The sequence below is a fragment of the Astatotilapia calliptera genome, chromosome 4 (assembly GCF_964374335.1).
Source record: "Astatotilapia calliptera chromosome 4, fAstCal68.1, whole genome shotgun sequence".
NCBI classification, from domain to species: domain Eukaryota; kingdom Metazoa; phylum Chordata; class Actinopteri; order Cichliformes; family Cichlidae; genus Astatotilapia; species Astatotilapia calliptera.
In genome coordinates this window covers 19333193-19355028 of record NC_137425.1, presented here as the reverse complement: position 1 = coordinate 19355028, position 21836 = coordinate 19333193, and the positions used below count along the sequence as shown (strand labels likewise).

Here is a 21836-nt window from a genome sequence, read left to right as displayed (position 1 = left end):
ATATGCTTAATTGGTAGTAGGCTTTCAAGCCTATACAGCTTGGAGTAAGACAACATACATGAAGAGGATGATGTGGATAAAATACTCATTTGCCTAATAATTCTGCACTCCCTGTATTCCTATCAATACCATCTGTTATTCAGAGTTTACTTCTTACGCAACAAGAGTCTTTTCTTAAAATATGTCCCAACAATATACAAAGAACATTTGTACCAACCTTCAAATATTAGCTTTAGGTTGAGTCTCTCTGATTACCTTCTGTATGTAGATTTATACAAATGTACTATTTTTGGGGTTCTACGTTTAAATAGATTTTTAGGATTGAACAAGTGTTTCACAAATGATGCTCAACCCAGTTTCATGCATCACATAATAAATGCACTGACACACAATTTCATCTCCTTAATGGACATAGTGAGGTAATACAACATTTGAAAAATCTGAATGCAGGTCCTAAATAAACTGAATTAACTCATTTTGTTTACTTGGTTCAGCGTGTCATTACAGGCAATTTGGTGCAATATTTAGCAAAAATGTAATGCTGCACACCAAATCTAGGGCACTCATTCATCATTGATCTTAATATACCCATAATGTTGTTGATGCTGTTGTTGTTTCAGGTACTTCTGATGCAGTTGCAAACTGATGCACCCACTGACCACCCTAATATTATAACAAACTAAAAGGCTGCTTGGAGAGGCTATGGCTCACTATAGGTAATCAGCATGCTTCCTGCCTTCCTGCCTGTCAGTGGCTCGGCACTGGTTGGCTGTATTCCCATCCCACCAACTGGGACAATTATATAAGACTTTCAAGAGATACTCATGCATGACTGAGCAACTCAACACTGGCCTCTAACTCATGCTCTCTCCTTACTCCTTGTCTTGTCTACTTAATGTTTTTTAGATGGTGAGGCAGATGTGAAAGTCCACAAACACATTCTGAAGTTCACCAAACATACCTCAGTCATGCCTGTTTAAGAAAGAAACATGCTAATGTAATATCACATCTGTTTGCTTCCAGTTTGACTTTTCAATACAGGAGTGTAAAACATAAACATCTGTACACAGACACCTCAAAATCTGGTACTTACCCCAAGCTCAGTAACGAGGATGTCTGTAATGCTGCCCAGAACTGTCACACAGTCAAAAATATTCCAGGCATCTTTGAAATAATTCTGTGATCAGCATAAGAGAGAGGGAAAAAAGAAGTACAAGAAAGCGAGAGAAAGAAGAAGAGACGAGACAGAGACAGAGAAGAACAACGAGCAGGATAAAGGAGAAAAAAGGAGGATATGAGGTGACATGAGGCAAGAGTGACACAGTAAAAAGCAGAAGAACATTGATGTGGCAAGGAAGCAGACAAAGAGTAAGGAGGGGAAGAGATAAAGATTGACAGAGAAATTGAGCAACGCAACGGGATGGAGCGCAGACAGATCACATGAAAATAACAAGCAAAAGGATGTATAAGTCATATTTAAATGAAAAACCATACCAAGGAGAAAAAAAAGTAAGAAGTAAAGAATTAGAAAATGAGACAAGGACAGAAAAATACAGAAGGGGAACAAGAAAGTGGAAGAAAACAAATGTCAGTGTAGGACAGGAACAGGAAAGAAATTAGATGAGACAAATTGACCATCAGTGAAGGGACGCTGGAAAGATACCAGCACACCAGGGACACATTGTACTGCATCACAAGACTATAACATCCATCAAACAACACATACAGTACAGCAAAAACCAATTTGAATTTCTTTCAGTTTCAAAACCTTTTAAAAATTCTATTATAGCCCTCCATTTATAGATATATATGCAAAAAAAATTTCAATCTATATTTGATTAGAGATTTTCTAAAGCATTCTTTCAATAAGTGGGGACACTCAAAGCAACGAGTCATGTAATACTCGGGACAAAATGCTAATAAGCCTCTGCTTCTTTGCTTACCCACATATTGCCTGGAGCCAAATTGTGCATTAGACAAGTGGAAGGACCAGGGGAGAGCAAGGGAGGCGGATATTAAAATAAACCACTTTGACACACACACACACGCACGCACATACACACACACGGACACTAATATCTCTGAGGGCTGGGATTATGTGTGCTTACGACATGCCTAATACGTACATAAGTTTATCCATGAATCAGAGCTGATGCTGTCTACTCACCACCCGCTCTCTAATCTTTGCTTCTCTTTTGGCCGCCTATATGTCACTCACTTTCATTTTTTCAGTTAATATATTATAATCCCACCTCTGTCCTTTATCACCTCCCATTCATTGTCAAACTATCTCGTCTGTACTTTTTTCTCTCATCTGCATCTTTTGCCGGTAAAATAACTTTATCACTGATTTTTTGTAGCTTCTGATTTGTTTAAATTTTTGGTTTTGTAACTGAAAAACAAATCATTTGATTATTGCCAACAATCCGAATAGCATTAGACAGTGTAATACATAGATTGGTGGAGAAAGTGGGGGATACAGGGTAATCTAGTTGAAAGTCAGGCCCAGATGAAGAGCTGTTTTTGGCTGTAAACGTTTTCAGTTTTTTGTTTTGTTTAGTATATGGGCATTCTGTTCATTTTAAATGGTAAAATTCATTCAATACAGAAAAAAGGCATGAAAATAAATATGTATATATGTTCTTATTGGCTTCTCATATTTTTACAGAGCAGTACATCGTCGCCACACATAAACCCAGAAATACTCACCAGTGCTCCAAAGGCGATGATCTTGAGTACACACTCCATGGAGAAGAGGGAAGTAAACACTATGTTCAGGTTGGCTAACACAGCTTCATAGGTGTCGGAGGCTCCGTAATACTGTAAACAAAAACACACATAGGCAGTACCTCTCTCAGAAAAGCAGAAGTATTTGAATCATTCCAGACTAGTAAAGGCTGCTTGTATTTTTTTTTAAGGCGCAGGCAACAAGAGCTAATGGTATAAATTTAGACGTTAAGTTCAGCAACTCGGTGGCTGTCTTGGTGTTTATGTTGTTCTGTGCGTTACTTATTCCTTGTTTGGAGCTTGCAGGCCTTTACCTTCATCATCAGCACGATTGTGTTGAGCGCGATCATCGCCATGATGGTATACTCAAATGGCGGTGACACCACAAACTCCCACATACGGTACTGAAAGCTTAGCTTGTTTTGTGGCATGTGGCGTGTCAGAGGCTTGGCGTTGATGGCAAAGTCTATACAGGCTCTCTGTCAAAAACAGCAGAAAAAGACATTTTCGGTTTGCATCGTGCCTTTCCATCATGCAACGCTCCAGTTTCGGAATCCTTGCTCACCTCATTCTTTTCTAAACTGTAATCTTCCATCATCTTGTCGCCTTGTTCCTGGAAAGTGATGATAATGAGAGCTACGAAGATGTTGACGAAGAAGAAGGGGAAGACCACGAAGTACACCACGTAAAAGATGGACATCTCCATCCGGTATCCTGGACTTGGGCCCTGATTCTCGTAAGTCGCATCGACCGAGTGTTTCAGCACCCTGAAGTGACAGTGAAGTATTGTTACAGGTTGTCAATATCCACACTTGCTCTATTTATGAATGAATATATTCACATATAGGCTACTCACTGCGGCCACCCCTCTCCAGTAGAGACAGTGAAGAGGGTGAGAAGGGCCCAAGCCACATTGTCGTAGTGGAAATCGTACTTCTTCCACTCCCGCTTCTGCGCCCTCACTTCGTTATCACGTTCGTACACCAGATACTCGCCTCTGAAAAACACAAAATCAGCACAAGGACTGAAAGGAAAAAAACTTATAAACGTTTGCATTAGGTATGACACAGAGGATGGAGAGGAGACACTTTAATCTTTAAGGATTAAACCAAAAGTTATGCAGGTCACCAGGACATTTTCACAGCGCAAGGTGAAAGGAGTTGGATTTTTTTTCCTGACCTGCAGTCGCGCTCAAATTCTTTGGATTCATCAGTGCAGTAAAAAAAACGCCCCTTGAAGAGCTGAACAGCAACCACAGCAAAGATGAACATGAAGAGTAAATAGACGATCAGGATGTTGAGCACATTCTTCAGAGAGTTCACCACACAGTCAAACACAGCCTGAGGACAAAGCAAGAGAACAACATAATATTAGGGGGGGTTAAAGAATAATAGATGATGGTAGATCAGGGTGTAATTTGTTTAATTTTCTTGGTTGTTGTACTTACCTTAAGGTAGATTTCATCAATAATCTGTGTAAAAGTGAAATATAAGTAATGGAGTCTCTTTGCTGCGCAAGCGTACCTTGAGTTTGGGAAGTCGTTTAATAGTCTTTAGAGGTCGTAGCACTCTCAGTACCCTCAGCGACTTGATGGTGCTGATGTCTTTTCCCTTGCTGTTCCCCCTACACGTGTTTACACACCAAAAACAAAGAAGACATACATGTACACACAGGAGAGTGAAAGTTACAAGTCTCAGCAGACTTAGTATACGCAGCACATGAAAGCCTTAATCCTCTCGATTCCAAAATGGCGATGGGCAGCCATTTCTTGATGGCATGTGTGTCCGAGTTAACTCAAAATCAATGAGTAACTACGTCTGGGTTAAGTGCATAGCAACGCATGCAGCATTGCTATCAGATTACGCTTTAGCCTTATTCCTAAGTGTGAGGATAACATCGTAGCTACATGCTAGAATTAGGTGGGGATTTATAACTAGAGTACATGCTATGGGAACAACTGATATCATTCCTGTCTGAATGCTATCTCCCTTGTGTAGTGTTTTGCAATGTATTTCAATGCCTTTCAAAAACACTAAAGCCTCAGTTTGCCCATGCGCAGTTAATGGTGAAATCTGTTCATGCTGCATTGAAACCTTGCTTTCCATGCTGCAGTATTTCTTCTTTTAAGCAGCAGTTTGAGGGGTGGAGAAATTTATTCTATAGAGAGACATTTAGAGAGAGAGAGTTTAGCTGTACTCTCAGCGAGAACAAAATTGTATTCTGTCGTAGGGCAGTTGAGTAAGAGGAGCAAAGCAAGGGGCTCTTCTGCTCGTCACCGTAAATGTGTTAAAAGTTTTAACACATTTTCAAAACGCCTTCAATTTCAAGCATATGCCACAATTTGGTAGTGTTGTTGTGCTTAAAAATGGGAAAAACTTTTTAAATGAACAAGCCAAACTCTCTCTTGATGACTCATCTAGTTAATTTCTATAAGCTCCAGGATTAGCTTGTTTCACAGCATTGTTCAGACAGCATGGAATCTTGTCTTGCATGGTTTTTGGCCAAGACAAAGATTTTATAAAGCATTTCCCAATGAAATGCTGAGCCAAACCTCTCTTTGTTTTTTTTCACTTTGGCAGTGTAACTGTCCAGGCACATATGCCATAGAGTGTTAAATTATAATAGACCTCAAAGGCTATGTTCAGACTGAAGACATGGCAGATTTGTTCCTTAAATCAGATGTTGTGATCAGACTTTCCTTATCTTCAAGTGTTACAGTCGGATTTGTGCTTCCAGACATTACCAACCTAGCTTTATGGGTTTCTGTGGTAACGCCATAGGTATCTCTCTAGCTATAGCAAGTAGCTTAAGATCCCTAGCTACTTGCTATAGCTTCCAAGGTGAAAGGTGTTGTTGTCCAAACTTTCTGAATAGGTTTCTGTAATCTAGACATGTCAAATACTGGATTTGGGCTGGCACTGTGTACAAGGCTGCAGGAGCCTAAAGAAACAATGCAGGAGTTAACTGATGCTGACTTTATGTAAACTGGCTGCGATTAGTTTAATAGAAAATTTGACTGTAATTCAAATGCCCTGATTTTAACAAATCCTCACATATCCAGTGTACAGATCAGGGTGAAGAGGTCACTGAAAGTGATCCTTAGGGGGGCAGCAGCTGTGTATACAGCTGCCTGTGTCTTACAGCTGTTAGACCAGATGGCAGACTGGTGGTGGCTGTGTGTGTATTTGCACACAACCACCACTAATGTGTGTATCTGCATGAGTGTGTGTGTGTGTGTATGCAAATCACTGTGTCTGTGTTTTTATCCATCTTTGGTTAAAAGTTTCTTTCTTGATCATGTTCATATCCATATTTATTGAAATAAAAATGTGTGGAAAAACCTGCAATTAAAGCACAAATATCTCCTTTGCATCTGTGTGAATCAGCTGAGGACCTGACAGAAGTTAAGATGAGGTTTAGTTGGGTTTGAGTCCGAGTTGTTCCATGGTGAACAATGGATTTAAAAAAAAAAGAAAAATAATATAGACAGATACACATTTCAACTTTGACAATGGATGAATGAGAAGGAAAGAGATGTGTGATCAGAGAAACAGATACCAAGAGTGCAGAAGAAGAAAATGAGGAGGAAAAAGTGAGAGAACTTTACCCGCTGCCGCTGCTGCTCGTAGTCCGAAGAGAGATATGAGTAAGAGGTGAGAACAACAAGACAGAGGAGACAAGGTGGGATAAAGAAACAGAATGGGACACAGAAAAGGAAGGATTTTGAGGGAAACATCCATATGAGAGAGAGAAAGGGGAAAAAAGAAAAGACAGTACCTTCTCTTGTTAGATCAACCAACCTACTCACACATTCAGATAATCTCTTACATTCACAATTTAGCCCCCCCCCCCCCCCAAAAAAAAAAAAACAACAAAACAAAACTGCTTGATGAGTGTGCAAGATTTCAAATGGTAACTAGTGCTACTCTGAAAATGATCTAATGTGTAAAACGTCATGATTAACAATTAAATATTCAAATTACTATTATTAAGGACCAGCAAGCCCACATATAAACTCATTTCAGGCACATAGCAGAGTAAACACTACCTGGTGAAAAAAACCATCTTAGAATGTCAACGTGCGCTTCAAGGCAAACCAAACTTGATTAGTCATCATCTCTGACTCTGAGCCTGTCTGGATCTGAACCTCAGTCTGACTGCAGAAATATGAAGGACAGCTGCATAAGTGGTCCAAGACACAGCAGCCCTCAGACCAGAATAATTTGATTAAGGGAGTGATAAACATCTCCAACAAGACTTCTGATCGCTTCAGGAGTGCTGTTTGATTTCACCAATTGAATTAAGGTACTATCTGGATGGGTAGGAATCTTTTCTTACTGGTTCCAATCTCCCATCAGCCATTAGCATGATAAACCTCTACTATAGTCAAATTGGGCTTGTTTGTTCGTTTTCTTCAGATTAAGGCTACATTATAATTCATACTCAACATTTCCACTGGATGAATTTGGTCTTGCAGAGAAGATACACAGAGAAAGAAAATTCAGCAGTGAAACAGAAAGAGGTTGGGACACACAGAAAAGGTGGAGACAAAGATCTCTGTATATACAAACAGAGAGACACAAATTCAACTAAAATGAGGGGAAAGAGTGTTGGTTAAAACACACACACATATAAAGATGATTCACAAAAAGTGAACGTCTTGACAATGGATCACCTCTACCAGAACCGTGGAGCACCTGCCATGTTCATAAGTTCTTAATTCAGCTGGACTTTAACAATGTACTACGGCATAGTTATAAAGTGAGCAGATAAGCTGGACAACCTAGTTTATGTTAGATTAAACCAAAACTATTTTAGCATAACTGCATTTGAAAGCTGGAAGGTTTTTATTAGTTGAGATTATTGGTAACTTGTTGGGTTTAACTCTTACCCACTGGTGGGGATAGACTGCTGAAGGCACAGACCTGAATCTTGGTGAAATAATTCACGACTATTCCCAGTGACCGTGCCAAAATTTCTAACATTTTTGCCATAGTTCCAGAGACTCTCATTAATTTCAGTAAACAAATTACCGAATGACAAAAAAAGCCTATTTCTTCATTTAAGCGTGCAGAATATTTTCTTCGGTATATCTGGAGAAATACCCGTGAAAGTGCACTGTTTCACAGACTTTTCCGAGACCAGAATGATGAGAAAACTAAGTACATTTTGAGTGTCGTCGTGATGTATGATAAAAAGAGGTGGAAGAATGGACACAAAGTGCAGAGGAGGAGCAGTTCAGTAAAGGTGGCATAAAAGATGGGTCATTAGGACCGCAAAAAAACCCCAACTGTTTGAGGAGATCTGAGGGGACAACGTCACAAGATATCATTCTGGAACTATGAAAATCCAAGGTGTCATCTTTAGTTCAAGTCATTACTCAAGTGTCAGTTTTATTCAATTCAATTCAATAAAACTTTATTGATCCTGAAGGTTGACCCCGAAGGAAATTGGGTTAAGGCTACCGACCTTTGCCAGCGCCGACTTACCCTTCTGACCATACATACATTACACAAACATCACATGGGGAAGACAGGTCAGAGAGGTATAAAGTCAAAAGTTCAAAATGTATTAATTTATTTGTATCACTTAGCTATTCCCATATTAATTTGCAGTATATTAATCGAAGACCTCAAGTGGTTAGATACAGAACACACTCACAGAGTCTCTGAAAGTTTCTCATTTCAGTTCAGTTTAAATAAAACTGTCAAATATATTCGGATTAATACAAATTCTGTACTGTATCACCTATTTACACTTACAGGAGCTGCTCAGCCTGGAAACCCATACTATGAAGCTCCTAATTCATAGTTTTTGTGTTGTTGTTAAATTCAGAGGAGGTTGGGAACTCTGCAGCAGTGTGTTGGTGACTTTTCTACACTGTGTACCTGCCTAACCCTGCTTTGTAACTTTTGTAAGGTCTGCCATATTGTGGTTGTGGTCCATTTTGCAATAATACCAGTTAAGGTTGACTGTGGAATATTTAAAAGGGAAGAAAGTTCATGAACTGACTTGTTGTAGGTATGGTGTCTTATATTATCACCATGCTTAAATTCACTGAACTCTTTAGAACAACAAATGTTTGTAAAGGCAGACTGTATGGCTAGGTGCCTGATCTGTGGCAAAAGCTGTAGTTAAAAGAGTGTGAAGCCCAAAACTTTTGTCCATAAGTGTATGTTACTGGTGTTTAAGTTAAAATGAGCAGAGCATCCTCCATCCAAGAGGCTCCAAGTCCACCAACTTCAATGACCCAACACAGAAGAATGCTAGGTGCCTTATAATCCAAGTGTCCAAAAGCTCATAGCAGTTTAAGCTATGTAGGTTTGCTTTCAGTCACTTCCACAGTAAAAACAATATCCAGTGTCTTCACATATTGCAGACCTGTGTAAAAATCTATGGTATATCATTATCATTAATTTGAGAGCACAAATATATTATGCGGAAACATATCTACTAGGGGTGCAACAATACTCGTATCGATATTGAACCGTTCGATACAGTGCTTTCGGTTCAGTATGCATATGTATCGAACAATACAAATTTTTTTATTTATTTTATCAACTTTTCTTCTGACCATGCTGTCTGTGTTGAGCGCTCAGTGGATGTGCGTTCGACTACTCCGCCTAGGCTGCACTGTCGAGTGCAAATCCACTGAGCGCAGCGCGAGCTAGCAAGACAGAAGCTAAGCTCGTTGCAACATGGCAACTGCCTTAACGCTACCCGAAATTGAACCTCCCCCACCCTCATTCAGAGCTGGCGTTTGGTACTATCTTGGTTTTCATGTGAAGCATGACTCTGATGGTAAGCGCGTCATGGACAAAAGTAAAACAGTATGTCGGATGTGCCACGCAATGCTCAATTTGTGGGAACTAGTGCGTTAGCACAGTTAGCTTGTTAACGTGTTAACGCCATCCAGCCCCACGCACGGGGCGATCCATGGTAACTTGTTAACGGAGATTTGCTGCGTTATGGCGTTAATGTCATTTTAACGAGATTAACGCTGACAGCACTACTGGGAACACAACAAATATGACTGCACATTTACGCCGACATCATCCTAGTGCAAAGACAAGTGGAAGCAGACAAAAACAACAAGCACGCATGCTACAAACTTTACCCGGATCATTTAGTCAGAGCACATGATTCTCCTTATGGGGACCTGATATGTTTAATATGCTGCTGAGAATATAGCCCAGAAGAAGCGTATAGTATAGCTTTTATTTTGAAAAGAGCCATTTCTCTGTTATAAACTCTCTTTTCCAAAGATGAGTGATTTCTCGATCAGATAGATATTTTTATTATTATTATTTTGTTGTTTCAGCAACATTAAATTTAAAAACTGTACTTTTGAGTTAAAATATGGTAAATGGTAAATGGCCTGTATTTATATAGCGCTTTACTAGTCCCTAAGGACCCCAAAGCGCTTTACATATCCAGTCATCTACCCATTCACACACATATTCACACACTGGTGATGGCAAGCTACATTGTAGCCACAGCCACCCTGGGGCGCACTGAAAGAGGCGATATAAATATATATTTATAATTTTAATAAATGACAAATTAAAAAGGCATGAACATTTTTTTGTATCGAAAAAAATATCGAACCGTGACACCAAAGCATCGACCCGAACCGAACTGTGAATTTTGTGTATCGTTGCACCCCTAATATCTACATATATGTGTATATATTATATCCAAAACATGACATCACATTAATGCAGACTTCTAAATCTATAAATTGCTTTATATTCTCACATACCATGCAAAAGCAAAATTCATGCTTTGTACCAGCATAGCACTTATTATCTACAGCCTAACTCAGTAATCAACATGTAGTTGTATTTTTATCTTTACAGCCATGCAAATCAAGTAAAGATTAAAGTACCTGCTTTGTAGTAGAGAACGTAGTTGAGAATTTTGGTGACCTGGCCGGGGTTTGCATGGGCCCTTTTACTTTAGAACGCCCTGGGCACTAAAGGGTTACAGGTGCAAAGGGTGGTCCTCACCTCTCACATGGGGAGGTAGATAGGGAGAGGATGCTGGGATCTATTTTATAATGTGGGAGTGTTTACGCAGAAGCTGGAAGGAGCTTGAAATAGGAGGAGCTTAAAAATTAAAGGACTGCAGGAGCAAAATGTGAACGTAAGAGAAATGAAGTAAGGACATGGCCAAAAAAAGAGGACAGGTCTTTTGCACTCTAAATAAAGGTAAGACTTGGGTTTATGGTGGAGGATAACAGGACACAAGAGAATGAAAAAGTGCCAAGAGAGAAAATGTATGCGAGTGAATGAAAGAAAAGTGTGTAGGATAGAGAAAGTAGAGGCCAAAAATCAGCCATGGTTGAGTGAAGAAGAACAGGGGACGCTGTACTCCAAGGTACCAGTGAGAGGGGAGAGGAGCGGGAGAGGAGAAAAGAGAGCAGAGGGGGAAGCAGGAGGGAGACTTACGCTAAGGCGTAGGCGTAGGCCACCAGAGCACCACTAACCACTATAAAGTCAAGGATGTTCCACAAGTCCCGGAAATAAGAGCCCTGGTGCAAGACCAACCCCAGATCCACCATCTAGAAAAGAGACCAAAAACAAGGACCCATTACAGCCTTTATCAAAAAGAGGAGAATGTTTGTCTCAACACGGAGGAAAAATGCTGATTTGTCTCACCTTTACTAACATCTCAAAAGTAAAAACTCCTGTAAAGACGTAGTCAAAATAGCGCAGAACCTGCACAAAGAAAAAGTGAGCATATGATGATTTTGTATTTTAGATAAGTGCAGTGTTGCACTTATTTTGCATCATCTGATATTATATTACTAAAGAAGGCAGTACTTTAAACTTCAACTGTTTCCTGTGCATGTGTGGTCTGTGAGTTTGTATCATTTTGCTGAGTCTGAACACAGAAAATCCTGAATATTGTGTGTGCCACTTAATTGTCTACCCACTATAAAACTGTCAATAATCATTTTAAGTGCTGGATTTATATGTTCTATCTCATACTCTATATAGTTAATTCATTTACTGCTCAGACCTCCACGCACGTAAGGCTTGGGAGATGGCAAAAATAACCTTGAGAGTAAATACAAAAACTAATAGATAAATTATATGCATAATATTTTTGTTGCCAAAAGAACCAATAATACATGTATGATGAATTTCTTACATCGTTTCGAGGGGAATTGGGCCAAACAGGGTCTTCAGCTGCCAGGGCAATACTGCTCATTGCAATGACCAGCAGGATGCACATCTCAAAATAACGCAGGGTGCAAATGTAATGGCATGCTCGTCGAAACCTAGGAGCAGACAAAGATATTTGTTTTTCTCTTGCATTAATGCAATGCATACCATTATGTTTAATTTATAACTATAATGAAGGCCATTGTGGAGGCTAAACAAAATTTAAATCCCTCTCAAATACTCAACTAATGTTTAAACAGCTCTGTGTTAATGTTTACACAAACTAGACCTGCTCATTTGCTAAAATTAGGCTTTGTGTCTTCAACAAATTTTAGCAAATGACCTCTTTTCATGCTATGCCAGCACAGTCTAGAATACATGACATCATAGCTGGACTGGCCATCGGGCGATTTTTTGTTTTTATGGGCCGATGGATTTTTTTTTTTTTTTTTTTTTTAGGAAGGGTATATATAATGAAAGGTGTTGGATTGGCCAATTGGTCATGATCGACTCTGGGCTGGACCAATTACAGCCGAGGAGGCCGAATGCACCCGCCCCCTTGTTTAGCAATCACGTGATTTTCGCGCATTGCATGCCGGGAACTCGTGGCAAAACAATCCAAGTACCGCATCAAACGCAAGCATTTGCAGCACCGCAAAACGTTCATTCTCCGGTTCCAATACCTTCTTGTTTTTTCTTTGCCGCACAAAAAAGGAATGTACAAAACAAAAGGAGAACAATGCCGGTCCGTACAAAGACAGACTCGACGAAAAGACAAAGAAAAGATACGAGGAAAAATCAAACCAGTGAAAGGGTTAGACCCTTACGAGCACACAGAGGGACAAAATACGTTAGCATGCTGCCCAACTTTCACCATATTCACTCATATTTATAATTACACGGTTCTTGGGGTGAGTGCATACACTCATGAAGTTTAGTAACTTCAGGTCACTGCAACAAGCCCAGGAACAGTTTACTGACGGAGGGGTACAGGACCTTGAAATGCACCGTGTAGAACGAAAGACCATCGTACGAACAAAGGTAAGTTTACCAGTCTCACAAATCGTCTTCATAAATACACATTCGTTAACCGTTTATTAATAGGACCTTTGAGCTCAATGGTAATTAATTAGCAGTGGAAATAATTTCTGGTTCATTACAGAAATGTAGCAGTGACAATAATACTGTATGCTGTAATCGCACTGGGCAATTAGTGATACAAAACAACTGTTTTATCCTGTGAATAAACGTATACGTTTTTGTCAATGTACCATAATAACAGAAGCGAAACGCAATATTGTGTCAGGACAATTCACTATTTATGCACAATAAATAAAGGAGCATAGCGCGACAATTTCTGTTCAGCGCCAGACTTGCTTGTAACCTATATCACCAATTATGTTATGAAAATGACGCATTAACTACAACAGCAGACTGACCTTTGTGGGAATGCTTGGAGCAGACTAACCTGTGAGCTGGAGTGTTCTGGGACGTTATATTTGGTATATCCAGACCATCCGTCGGCTCTTACTTCGGAAACATGGCTTAAAACATTTCTCTTCAACGACGTAATCCGATTAAAAAAAAAACGATCGGCTTCCTGTGGCTGTCATGCGACCGGCTGTTGCAGTTAATAATACAACAGCTTCTTGCCATTTTTTGTGTTTCTTTTTATCGCTGTGTAACTGAGTTCAATTGAAAGCCTGCGTGCGCTAGTACCTCTTGCCACAAGTTCCCAGAATCCTTTGCGGTTTTACCCCTGAATGACGTCACATTTTCAATCTTTATCCTGGTGGGCCGGTCTCTAGTCAAAATGCCCGGGCCGATTTTTTGTCCCAGTCCAGCCTTGCATGACATTATGATTGAGCTTCATTTGAAATAGTTTTTGAGATAGTGACAGGCAAGTCAATCTTTCCATCAGCACTGTGGGCAATTGTGGGACCACAGTAGAAAAGCTAAAGTAAAGCAGGGTTTACCCAAATATCAATCTGGGAATCCATCAGTTTGTCAGTGGCCGGGCAGCGGCAGTCTTTTCTTGGTTTCTGGTGTAGCTATCAGGATCAGATAACTGATATGTGGTTCATGCCTCCATTTTCCATCCATTGGGCAAACCATTGTAAGGTACAGACAATTTAATAGACTGCTAAATCCACACCAAACTGCATCAAATTAACTAAAGAGGCAAGAGTAGCTGTCTAGACACTAACTACATCCTTCCCTACCCTCAAAATATTATAACAACAATCAACTTTATCTCATACTTTTGGATCAAAAGTCAACTACAATAAAGCTGACTTTTGACTGTGCAAAGTGTAGGCAACAGAAAACAGCTATACAGCATTAGAGGAGTGGAGATATGGACATTACTTTTTTTCACTGCACAAAAGGACAAGAGCGTGAAGGTAAAATGGAAACTGCATCCATTATAGTATTATACTGCTTCATCTCTTTGCAAACATCTGCACAGACAGCATGCTAACGCAAAGCTAGCCAAGAATGATGATAAAGCTGAGTGCATGTTGACCCCAGCCCAGCAGCCAGAGCCTGAACTTCAACAAGTAACAAAAGCAGTGATGAGCAGTCAGGCTTGCAGCCTCTGTTTTGACCTGTTTATGTTTCTCATGCTTTCAAGTCTCTTTGGGCTGGTTTTCATCTTTGCTTTGTGTTGCTGACTTTGTGTTCACACTTAAGGAAAGATGTGTCCTCATTAGGATAGGGATTTAGCCAAAGGTTTATATGGTTAACTGGTAATTATGAGACAGTGTGTTTCAGTTTGCAATTTGTGCATATACTACGTGTGCTAGCCTGTGCATTGGTAATTGTTAGTACGTATCACTTACGGATTGGTGGTCGAGAAGATGAACATGGAGCTATATGGAGGCATGGGCCTAGGCCCTCCTTCCCCTCCTTCCTCATCATCATTTGTAGGAGGTGGCAGAGGTTCAGTGTTGGCATTTTTATTAACTGAAGGTAGGAGGAAAACATTGTAAAGAGCTATAAAGTAGCAGAAGAAATACAAAAGAAAAGAAAAACACATCCATTCACCCCTACCTTGCAGTATGGCATTGGTGGATGGAAATATGGGCATGTCCACAGCAGTATAATCAGGGTGGGGCAGCCTGATCACACTGTTTGCACGGTGATGTCCGACATTCCCATAACTATCCAACGTGACCAAACTTCCACGAGTGCCACTGTTAGCAAGATGAAGGGCAGATCCAAATCCAGGGGTGACAGTGTGACTGGCCACTGGATAGGGGCGACCCTCGCTAGGTGGTGTAGAACCAGACACCAGTTTGGTGTTCATGAGGTTGTCCATGTCCTCACTGTACTGGCTATTCTGCCTTGAGAGACTCTTTTGGATGGGCCGTGTGGTAGATAGGTTTGGGACACTGCAGTCCCTAGGAAGAGGTCAAAGAAAGAATTACAGCCATCAGATTAGAGGAGATTGTAAAAAGGATGACTGGAAAACGAAAAATGAATGACATACTTCCTTCTGTGTGAGCACATACGCTTCCCCTCGCCCTCTGTTTGGCTTCCACGCCGGCTTCTTCTTGACCTCTTCTCACCGCCATTGCCTGCTCGCTCATGCTCTCCTCCTTCCCTACTCCCATCCACTCCTTTGCTCTTATGTCTTCCAGATTTTCCAGCTCCTCCCCCACCTTCCTCACCATCTTCAGCATTCTTTCGATGTGACCTTGGCTTCCTGTGTTCGGACTGCCCTCCTCCTCGACTCCCAGTCCGCGTGTGGTGATGGCGCCTGGATACCCTCTCCTCTGAACCCGGCCCAGGAATCACTGTAGCATCCAGACGGACATGAGAGCTGTGGTGATGCTCACTTTTGCGGCTCCGTCTACTCTCCGTGGATTCTCCCCGCTCCATGGGAGGTCTGGGTGGACCTGAACCTCCTCCACCATCCCCTCCCACTTGGCCATGGTGCTCAGGATGGTGCTGGCTGACACAGAAGTCTGAGTTGTTGCCAGTTGTCTTGTTTGTGTTGTTATTACGATTTTCATGGGGGTCCACCACTAAGGGTCGATCAAGATGGGTCTTCATGTCTGGACGGATGTGACGTGAATAGTTGACCTGCAAGGAAACGAATGGATAGCGAAACAGCACAGAAGGAATAATTTCAAATTTTGTAATTCATGAGAGGAGGCAAAACTTTAGAAGACCTACATTTCAGTTATATATTGGAAATTTCCAACCAATATTTAGACCATAGTTGGTAAATAAGCCACCGATAAATGATTAACAAGAACAAATGAAAACCAATAAAAGTCATCATCAACACTCGTGGCCATAACTTGTGTACACTGATAGCACAAGTCTAGGGGCCCTTTTTGCCTTTTCCTTTACATTGTTGTGCTCCTCCCTCCCTGTCCTTGCCTTCCAGCGGTCATCTGCGTCCAATTCGTTATAGAGGGCCTCGCGGCTGGATGCCAGAGTCTGCTTCCTCAGCTCCTTGGTGCGCTGCTCCCACACTGACTTGTTGACTCCCTTAATGTGGTTCTTCTGCTGCTCCTTGCTGCAAAATGAAGAATGGTGGAAAAGGTAGAAAGGGATTGGCCTCGTTAAGACCTGCTTTAAGACTTGATGCTATGCAAATGAACGCACAAAGACATGAGAATGATGAAGTGGAAACCAACACTAAAAATATAAGTACATCAAATAGCAAGGACATAAAGACACACTGGGGGCCACAGACACTTAAAGGGTCATTTGACTGGACCTATAAAACAACGCAGCTCTTAACAGAACAGGGCTTTGGGTATCTGCACAGCTTGCCGAAGCACAAGGCAGGATGGCCCTATTTTGGTAAACCACGTGGGAAACAGTGTGGAGGATAACACTGAGGCGAGGTCCGAATTTGTTCAAATTATACACAACTAATCATCCCATGCTAAAGTACATACAATTTAATGGACAGATTTTGTGCAGAGCAAAAATAGCCATTGAGCTGAATTGAATGGTTTATATTAGTTAGAATAACTGATTTCTTGTTTTTGCAAAAAGATGAGATAAAAAAAACACCCCCAAACTGTCAGTGACCACCTCCTTTCTTACCCTCCAAAATTTCTATCAACTTTAACTTACTTTTCTCTCAGGGCCAACAGTCAATGACAATAAAGCAACAGCCGTAGGCAACAGAAACAGTACTTTAAAAAATAAGCCAACATAAAGAAAAAGCTAAAAAAAAGAAAAAAAAAAAGCCAGATATGTACAATAATTTTGAAAAAAACAGATGTTACGAACAAAGGGCCAAGAAAAGGATAGAGATCTAAAACATGAAAAAAGCAAGGAATGGTTGTAAAGTCAATAAACAGAAGGAAGTCATAAATGAATAAACAAATAAATAAATACCAGTCCAGAAAGGGGTCAGAAGCGTTGTGACACTCACTGTGTACTTTGTTGCTGAGGAGGGAAACAGCTGGTGAGTGAGATGACACAAAAGAACAGAAGGAGGATTTCATTCCAAAATGGGCTATCCATTTATTTTTTTAAAAGAAAGGAAAAAAAACACAAAGTGCCAACTCTAAAAAAAATTATCGCTATCCACGACAAAAGTGTTACATGTCTAAACTACTAAAAAAGTAAACTATAATCCTGAAATCCAAAAATGGAAGCGAATCTTAGAATATTTTTTGTCAAAAATTTAAGCATTTTGGAATGCAACCCTTCGTACACACAGACACAAAAGACACATACACACACTCAACAAAATCCATTTTCTTCTATCACTCATTTTCCCTTCCCAAGTGCTGCTGTTGTGCGCTGATCAGTTTTACTTCTTTATAATGTACTGCACATGTTTACCCTTCACTCTCTTTTTCCACTGAAGCTGCTACATTAAAAAAATACTTACCAAAATATGGTCCTGTGGGTATATCCTACATGACAACATACACTGGCATTATGACAACATGTTTTAAAATTTTAATAAAACATGTAATATCTGCATATTTTTGACCTGTACTGAAAACTGATAAACCCTGAAAAGCTTACAGTAAGATTTAAAAATAAACATTTTAAATATGAAATGCTCTGCTTTGTCTTAAAGAGGGTTAGGGGCACTTAAAAAAGTAGATACATTTTGGTCATGAATTTATTTCTGAATTCAGAATTTGTGCATGATCCTCTTCCTAACACAAAATAGCACGCTAATAATTTAAAGGACCAAATCTATAAGGACAACCTAATTTAATATGATTTTTATTGTTTCCAAAGGCTTCTTTAAGCTTATTAAAAACACAGTGCTGAAACTTTTAAAAAAAATTATTCACTATCATTAGAATAATACTTCCTAAAATGTCTTTGCACTCTGTTTAGAATGCATGGCTGTTTAAGAGAGAGCAATTTCCTTTTGAGAGTACAAACTGGACTTGTGTTGCCTTGGTTTTACGTAGTTTTCTCTGAGTCTGCCATATCTTCTTAAGAGATTCTTCATGCACCACTGATGTCCCCAAGTTTAAAATCCCTCCTTGGGAAAACAGGGACGATCTCCTCTTGAATTTAAATGTCTTTCTGTCTCTATCTCTCTCTTTCTTTTATTTGCACCACAGAAATTAGGGATTTGGATTTAGACTGGCACAGTAGAACGTAAGGCAATCTGCAGCCCTACAATGCTTAAAGCTTAACCGAGACTCTATGGTAAACCTCTGTCCTACAGTCTGCTTTCAAAAGATTCAAGCAATTAGGCAGCATGGTTTGTGAAGGTTGTTTTTCTGGATAAATTTGGACAAAAAACCATGGTAACCTAGAGAAGAAATGCTGGATACTATACCAAACCGACATTACCTGAAAACTTCTTTTCTCACACACTCACATACATCCACACACATACACACATACAGACAGATACACATAAACTGTAGTGAAAATAAGACATATTTATATCATAATTCCAAGTAAATTAAACTGATTACACAGACACAGATGGTCACTTCATAGTGAAGCACACTACACGGCACAAACAGTAACAAGAACCTAAGCGATTCATAAAATGATGGAAATGTTAATAAGCATATGTACGTGTGAGTGTATTGAGCTAAAACTCTAGGGCATGTTTGTTCATTGTACCTGCGAGTGACAATGAGTGAGCACAGTCTCACACACCAAACTGCTAAGGACACGACTGTGCTATTACGTATGGTATTTAAAAACAAACATGGTACTCCTGTGTTGTGCTGAACGTATTTTCATGCACGTATTTGTATCTGAGAGCAAAGTGTGTGAACTTTACCAGACGTGAAAGTACAGAGCCTTGTGTGTACAGAGAAAAGGGATCAAAGACTAAGACGAAAAGTAAAGGAGAAGAAAGAGATGACAGAGAGAAGGACGAGAAGCAAGTATATGTGTGTTTAGGCTATCCCCAATTTCCTTTCCTTGCCAGATAGATGAAGACATGATTTATTCCACTATGATGACAAAATGGCAAAATATACAGAGAATTTTTACATTCATGAACTTTAAATTTTATATTGAAACAGAAAAAAGTCAGTTTGGAAGATGCCATTTGATCAATGAATATATTGCAATTCTAAGAAAAAAGTGGGGCTGTGTACTTTTGAAGGGTAATTAGTCAATAAAGCTCATTGTGATGAAAGACTATTTGCAATCACCAACATCACCATACGTTCATAAGGTGATGAAGTGATGTTTTAAGAATCCAAACTTGAACAGATTATGGTTCACTGACGGTTTTCCTGACTTCAAACACTCAACTGTGCTATACCGTCCACTTCCCAAAGTGCTGAGTCCGACATAAGTACTAGACTCCCAGATGGTGACACAAAAGTAATAGAGACAGAGACTCACGCTGCAATGGAGAGGTTTGCAGCAGATAGTGGGCTAACTTCAGCCACTTCCTTGGCTTTCTGCAGGGCAATCTTCTGATTGGCAGCTTCCTCTTCTTCCTGTTCATCCTGCAAATGTGGATTAGAAAATAAATCAAAACCCAAATATGATAAAGGCAGGAAAAATTCACATGAGGGAAGCAGAAGAAGTTCATTGATTAGAGGAGGATAACTCGTGGTTAATGTGTTAGTGTAAGAAACTGCACTCATATTAGACTGTACTATACCTTGGTCAGTTCCTGTGCGTTGGCCAGATTGTCCACAGCGATGGCCAAGAACACATTCAGCAGAGTGTCTGAACACAGAGTTAAAAGCAATCCAGCATCTGGGAGATTGTTTGTGCAAGAGAATACAAAATGTAGATAAAATAATTGGCTAAGCCACTTATATTATAATGTACCTCTTGGCAAGTTGATGTATTGGATTGTAGCGTATCATTATTGCTACAGTATCATCCTTGATACAGATCCCTTAACAGTGTGTGGTTCGACTTACAGATGACAACACAGGTCTGTATCAGTATATGCCAGGACAGTGGATTTATCAGAATCTCAATTAGGATTATGACAGTGACATCTCCGTGTTGACAATCACTTTGGTATTATAATCCCAATTCCAGAAAAATTGGGACGTTGTACAAAATGTAGATAAAAACAGAATGCAGTGGTTTGAAAATCGAATAAAACCCATATTTTATTCACAGTATATCAAAGAAAATATCAAATGTTTAACCTGAGAAAATATACTATTTTAATTACTGACAAAATGCTAGCAATCTAGATTGTGCCTGACAGAGGTTTAACCTGCGTGGCAAAGAAAGGGATTTCTAGAAGTGTTCCCAAGCCCATGCAATGATTGACAGAATCACAGAATTCTGTCTGTTTTCAATGCAGTGCCACCTGAAGGCGAGCATCCATTTCAGGTTATTTAATATTCGAAGATTCAATGTATATATTCCTGGTTCTGGTTCTTTTAGTTGTTTTTCTTATTTGTGTTATATTTGTAGTTTCTGGTCTTAGTTTTGACATCTGGTCTTTAGGTTCTGTTTCCATGCCTCTCCTGTTCGGTGTTCCTTTTCTGTCTCCTTAGTTAGTCTGCTTCCCAGTGTCAAGTGTTATCGTACTTCCTGTCTTATTTTGACAGTCTCTCATCCTGTGTTCTCTGTGTTCGGTTTTGCTTCCCTGTCCTGTTAGGCTGTATTAATTCCAGCGGTGCTCCCTGCTGTTTCCCTTCCTCTCATGATCCTGTGTGCATTTAGGTTCTCTGTATTCCTCCGCTTGTTGTCACATCATCCCTGTCTGCTATGTGCTTCCCTGTGTTTCCACACAGCGCTACATAACATGTCCCTTGTGCACAGAGATTCCTCTGGATTCTGTATTTCATGATATTATGCACTGCATATGATCAGATATTCAAAGCACTCAAAATTTTGCATTATTACAGGAAAAGTTTTCTAATACTGTTCTGCAATTTGTTGACAGTGTTTTTGCAGATTGGTGAACCTCTGCCCATCTTTATTTCTGAGAGACTCTCTCACTCTCTCACATGTTCTTTTTACACCCAATTATGTTACTGACCTGTTGCCAGTGAACCTAACTGGGTGCAAACTCCTTGAGGTGTTTCTTTTTAGACCACTTGCTTTTCCAGCCTTTTGTTGCCCCATCCCAACTTTTTTGAGACATGTTGCCACCTTCAAATTCAAAACAAGCCAGTATTTTTTTTTATAAAGCAGTAAAATGTCCCAGTTTTAACATTTAATATGTTTTCCATGTTATATATGGGTTTGTCCACTGCTTCAAAACCTTTGAAGAACTGAGATTGTACATAATATGACTCTGTAGCTGAAGATGAAGAGCTGACTCTGCCCTCAGTCCAGCATGAATAAAAGAAGCATGACTATTTCTCAGAGATTGTTCTTTTTCTTACACGTTCTCACTTTGATCTTTTGTCAGCTGTGCCAAAGAACAGGTTGTCAGTGAATAAAACAGTAAATACAACACTGACTGAAGCTCTTGCAAGTGACCGTTGGAGAGCGCCTGGCCCCTGCAGTGAATTGAGCTTCTCAGGCAGACCATCATGCAGG

General features: G+C 40.0%; 1 protein-coding gene across 7 annotated transcripts in view; it reads right to left on the bottom strand.

Annotated features, from left to right (window-relative positions):
* The window catches only part of cacna1aa (calcium channel, voltage-dependent, P/Q type, alpha 1A subunit, a), a 70495-nt gene that overhangs the window by 28871 nt on the left and 19788 nt on the right, over nt 1-21836 (bottom strand). For 6 of the 7 annotated variants that reach the window (XM_080300363.1, XM_080300362.1, XM_080300358.1 and 3 more), the window contains exons 16-32: nt 19981-20048; nt 19716-19822; nt 17262-17312; nt 16257-16425; nt 15388-15983; nt 14949-15298; nt 14738-14861; nt 11884-12013; nt 11388-11447; nt 11178-11290; nt 4251-4350; nt 3907-4067; nt 3584-3724; nt 3293-3494; nt 3042-3206; nt 2710-2820; nt 1094-1177 (exon numbers count right to left, since the gene is read on the bottom strand). In XM_080300363.1, coding sequence (XP_080156489.1) covers nt 1094-1177; nt 2710-2820; nt 3042-3206; nt 3293-3494; nt 3584-3724; nt 3907-4067; nt 4251-4350; nt 11178-11290; nt 11388-11447; nt 11884-12013; nt 14738-14861; nt 14949-15298; nt 15388-15983; nt 16257-16425; nt 17262-17312; nt 19716-19822; nt 19981-20048 — 2732 coding nt within the window. The remainder of the gene's footprint in view (nt 1-1093; nt 1178-2709; nt 2821-3041; nt 3207-3292; nt 3495-3583; nt 3725-3906; nt 4068-4250; nt 4351-11177; nt 11291-11387; nt 11448-11883; nt 12014-14737; nt 14862-14948; nt 15299-15387; nt 15984-16256; nt 16426-17261; nt 17313-19715; nt 19823-19980; nt 20049-21836) is intronic. The other variant, XM_080300360.1, reaches the window with a different exon arrangement.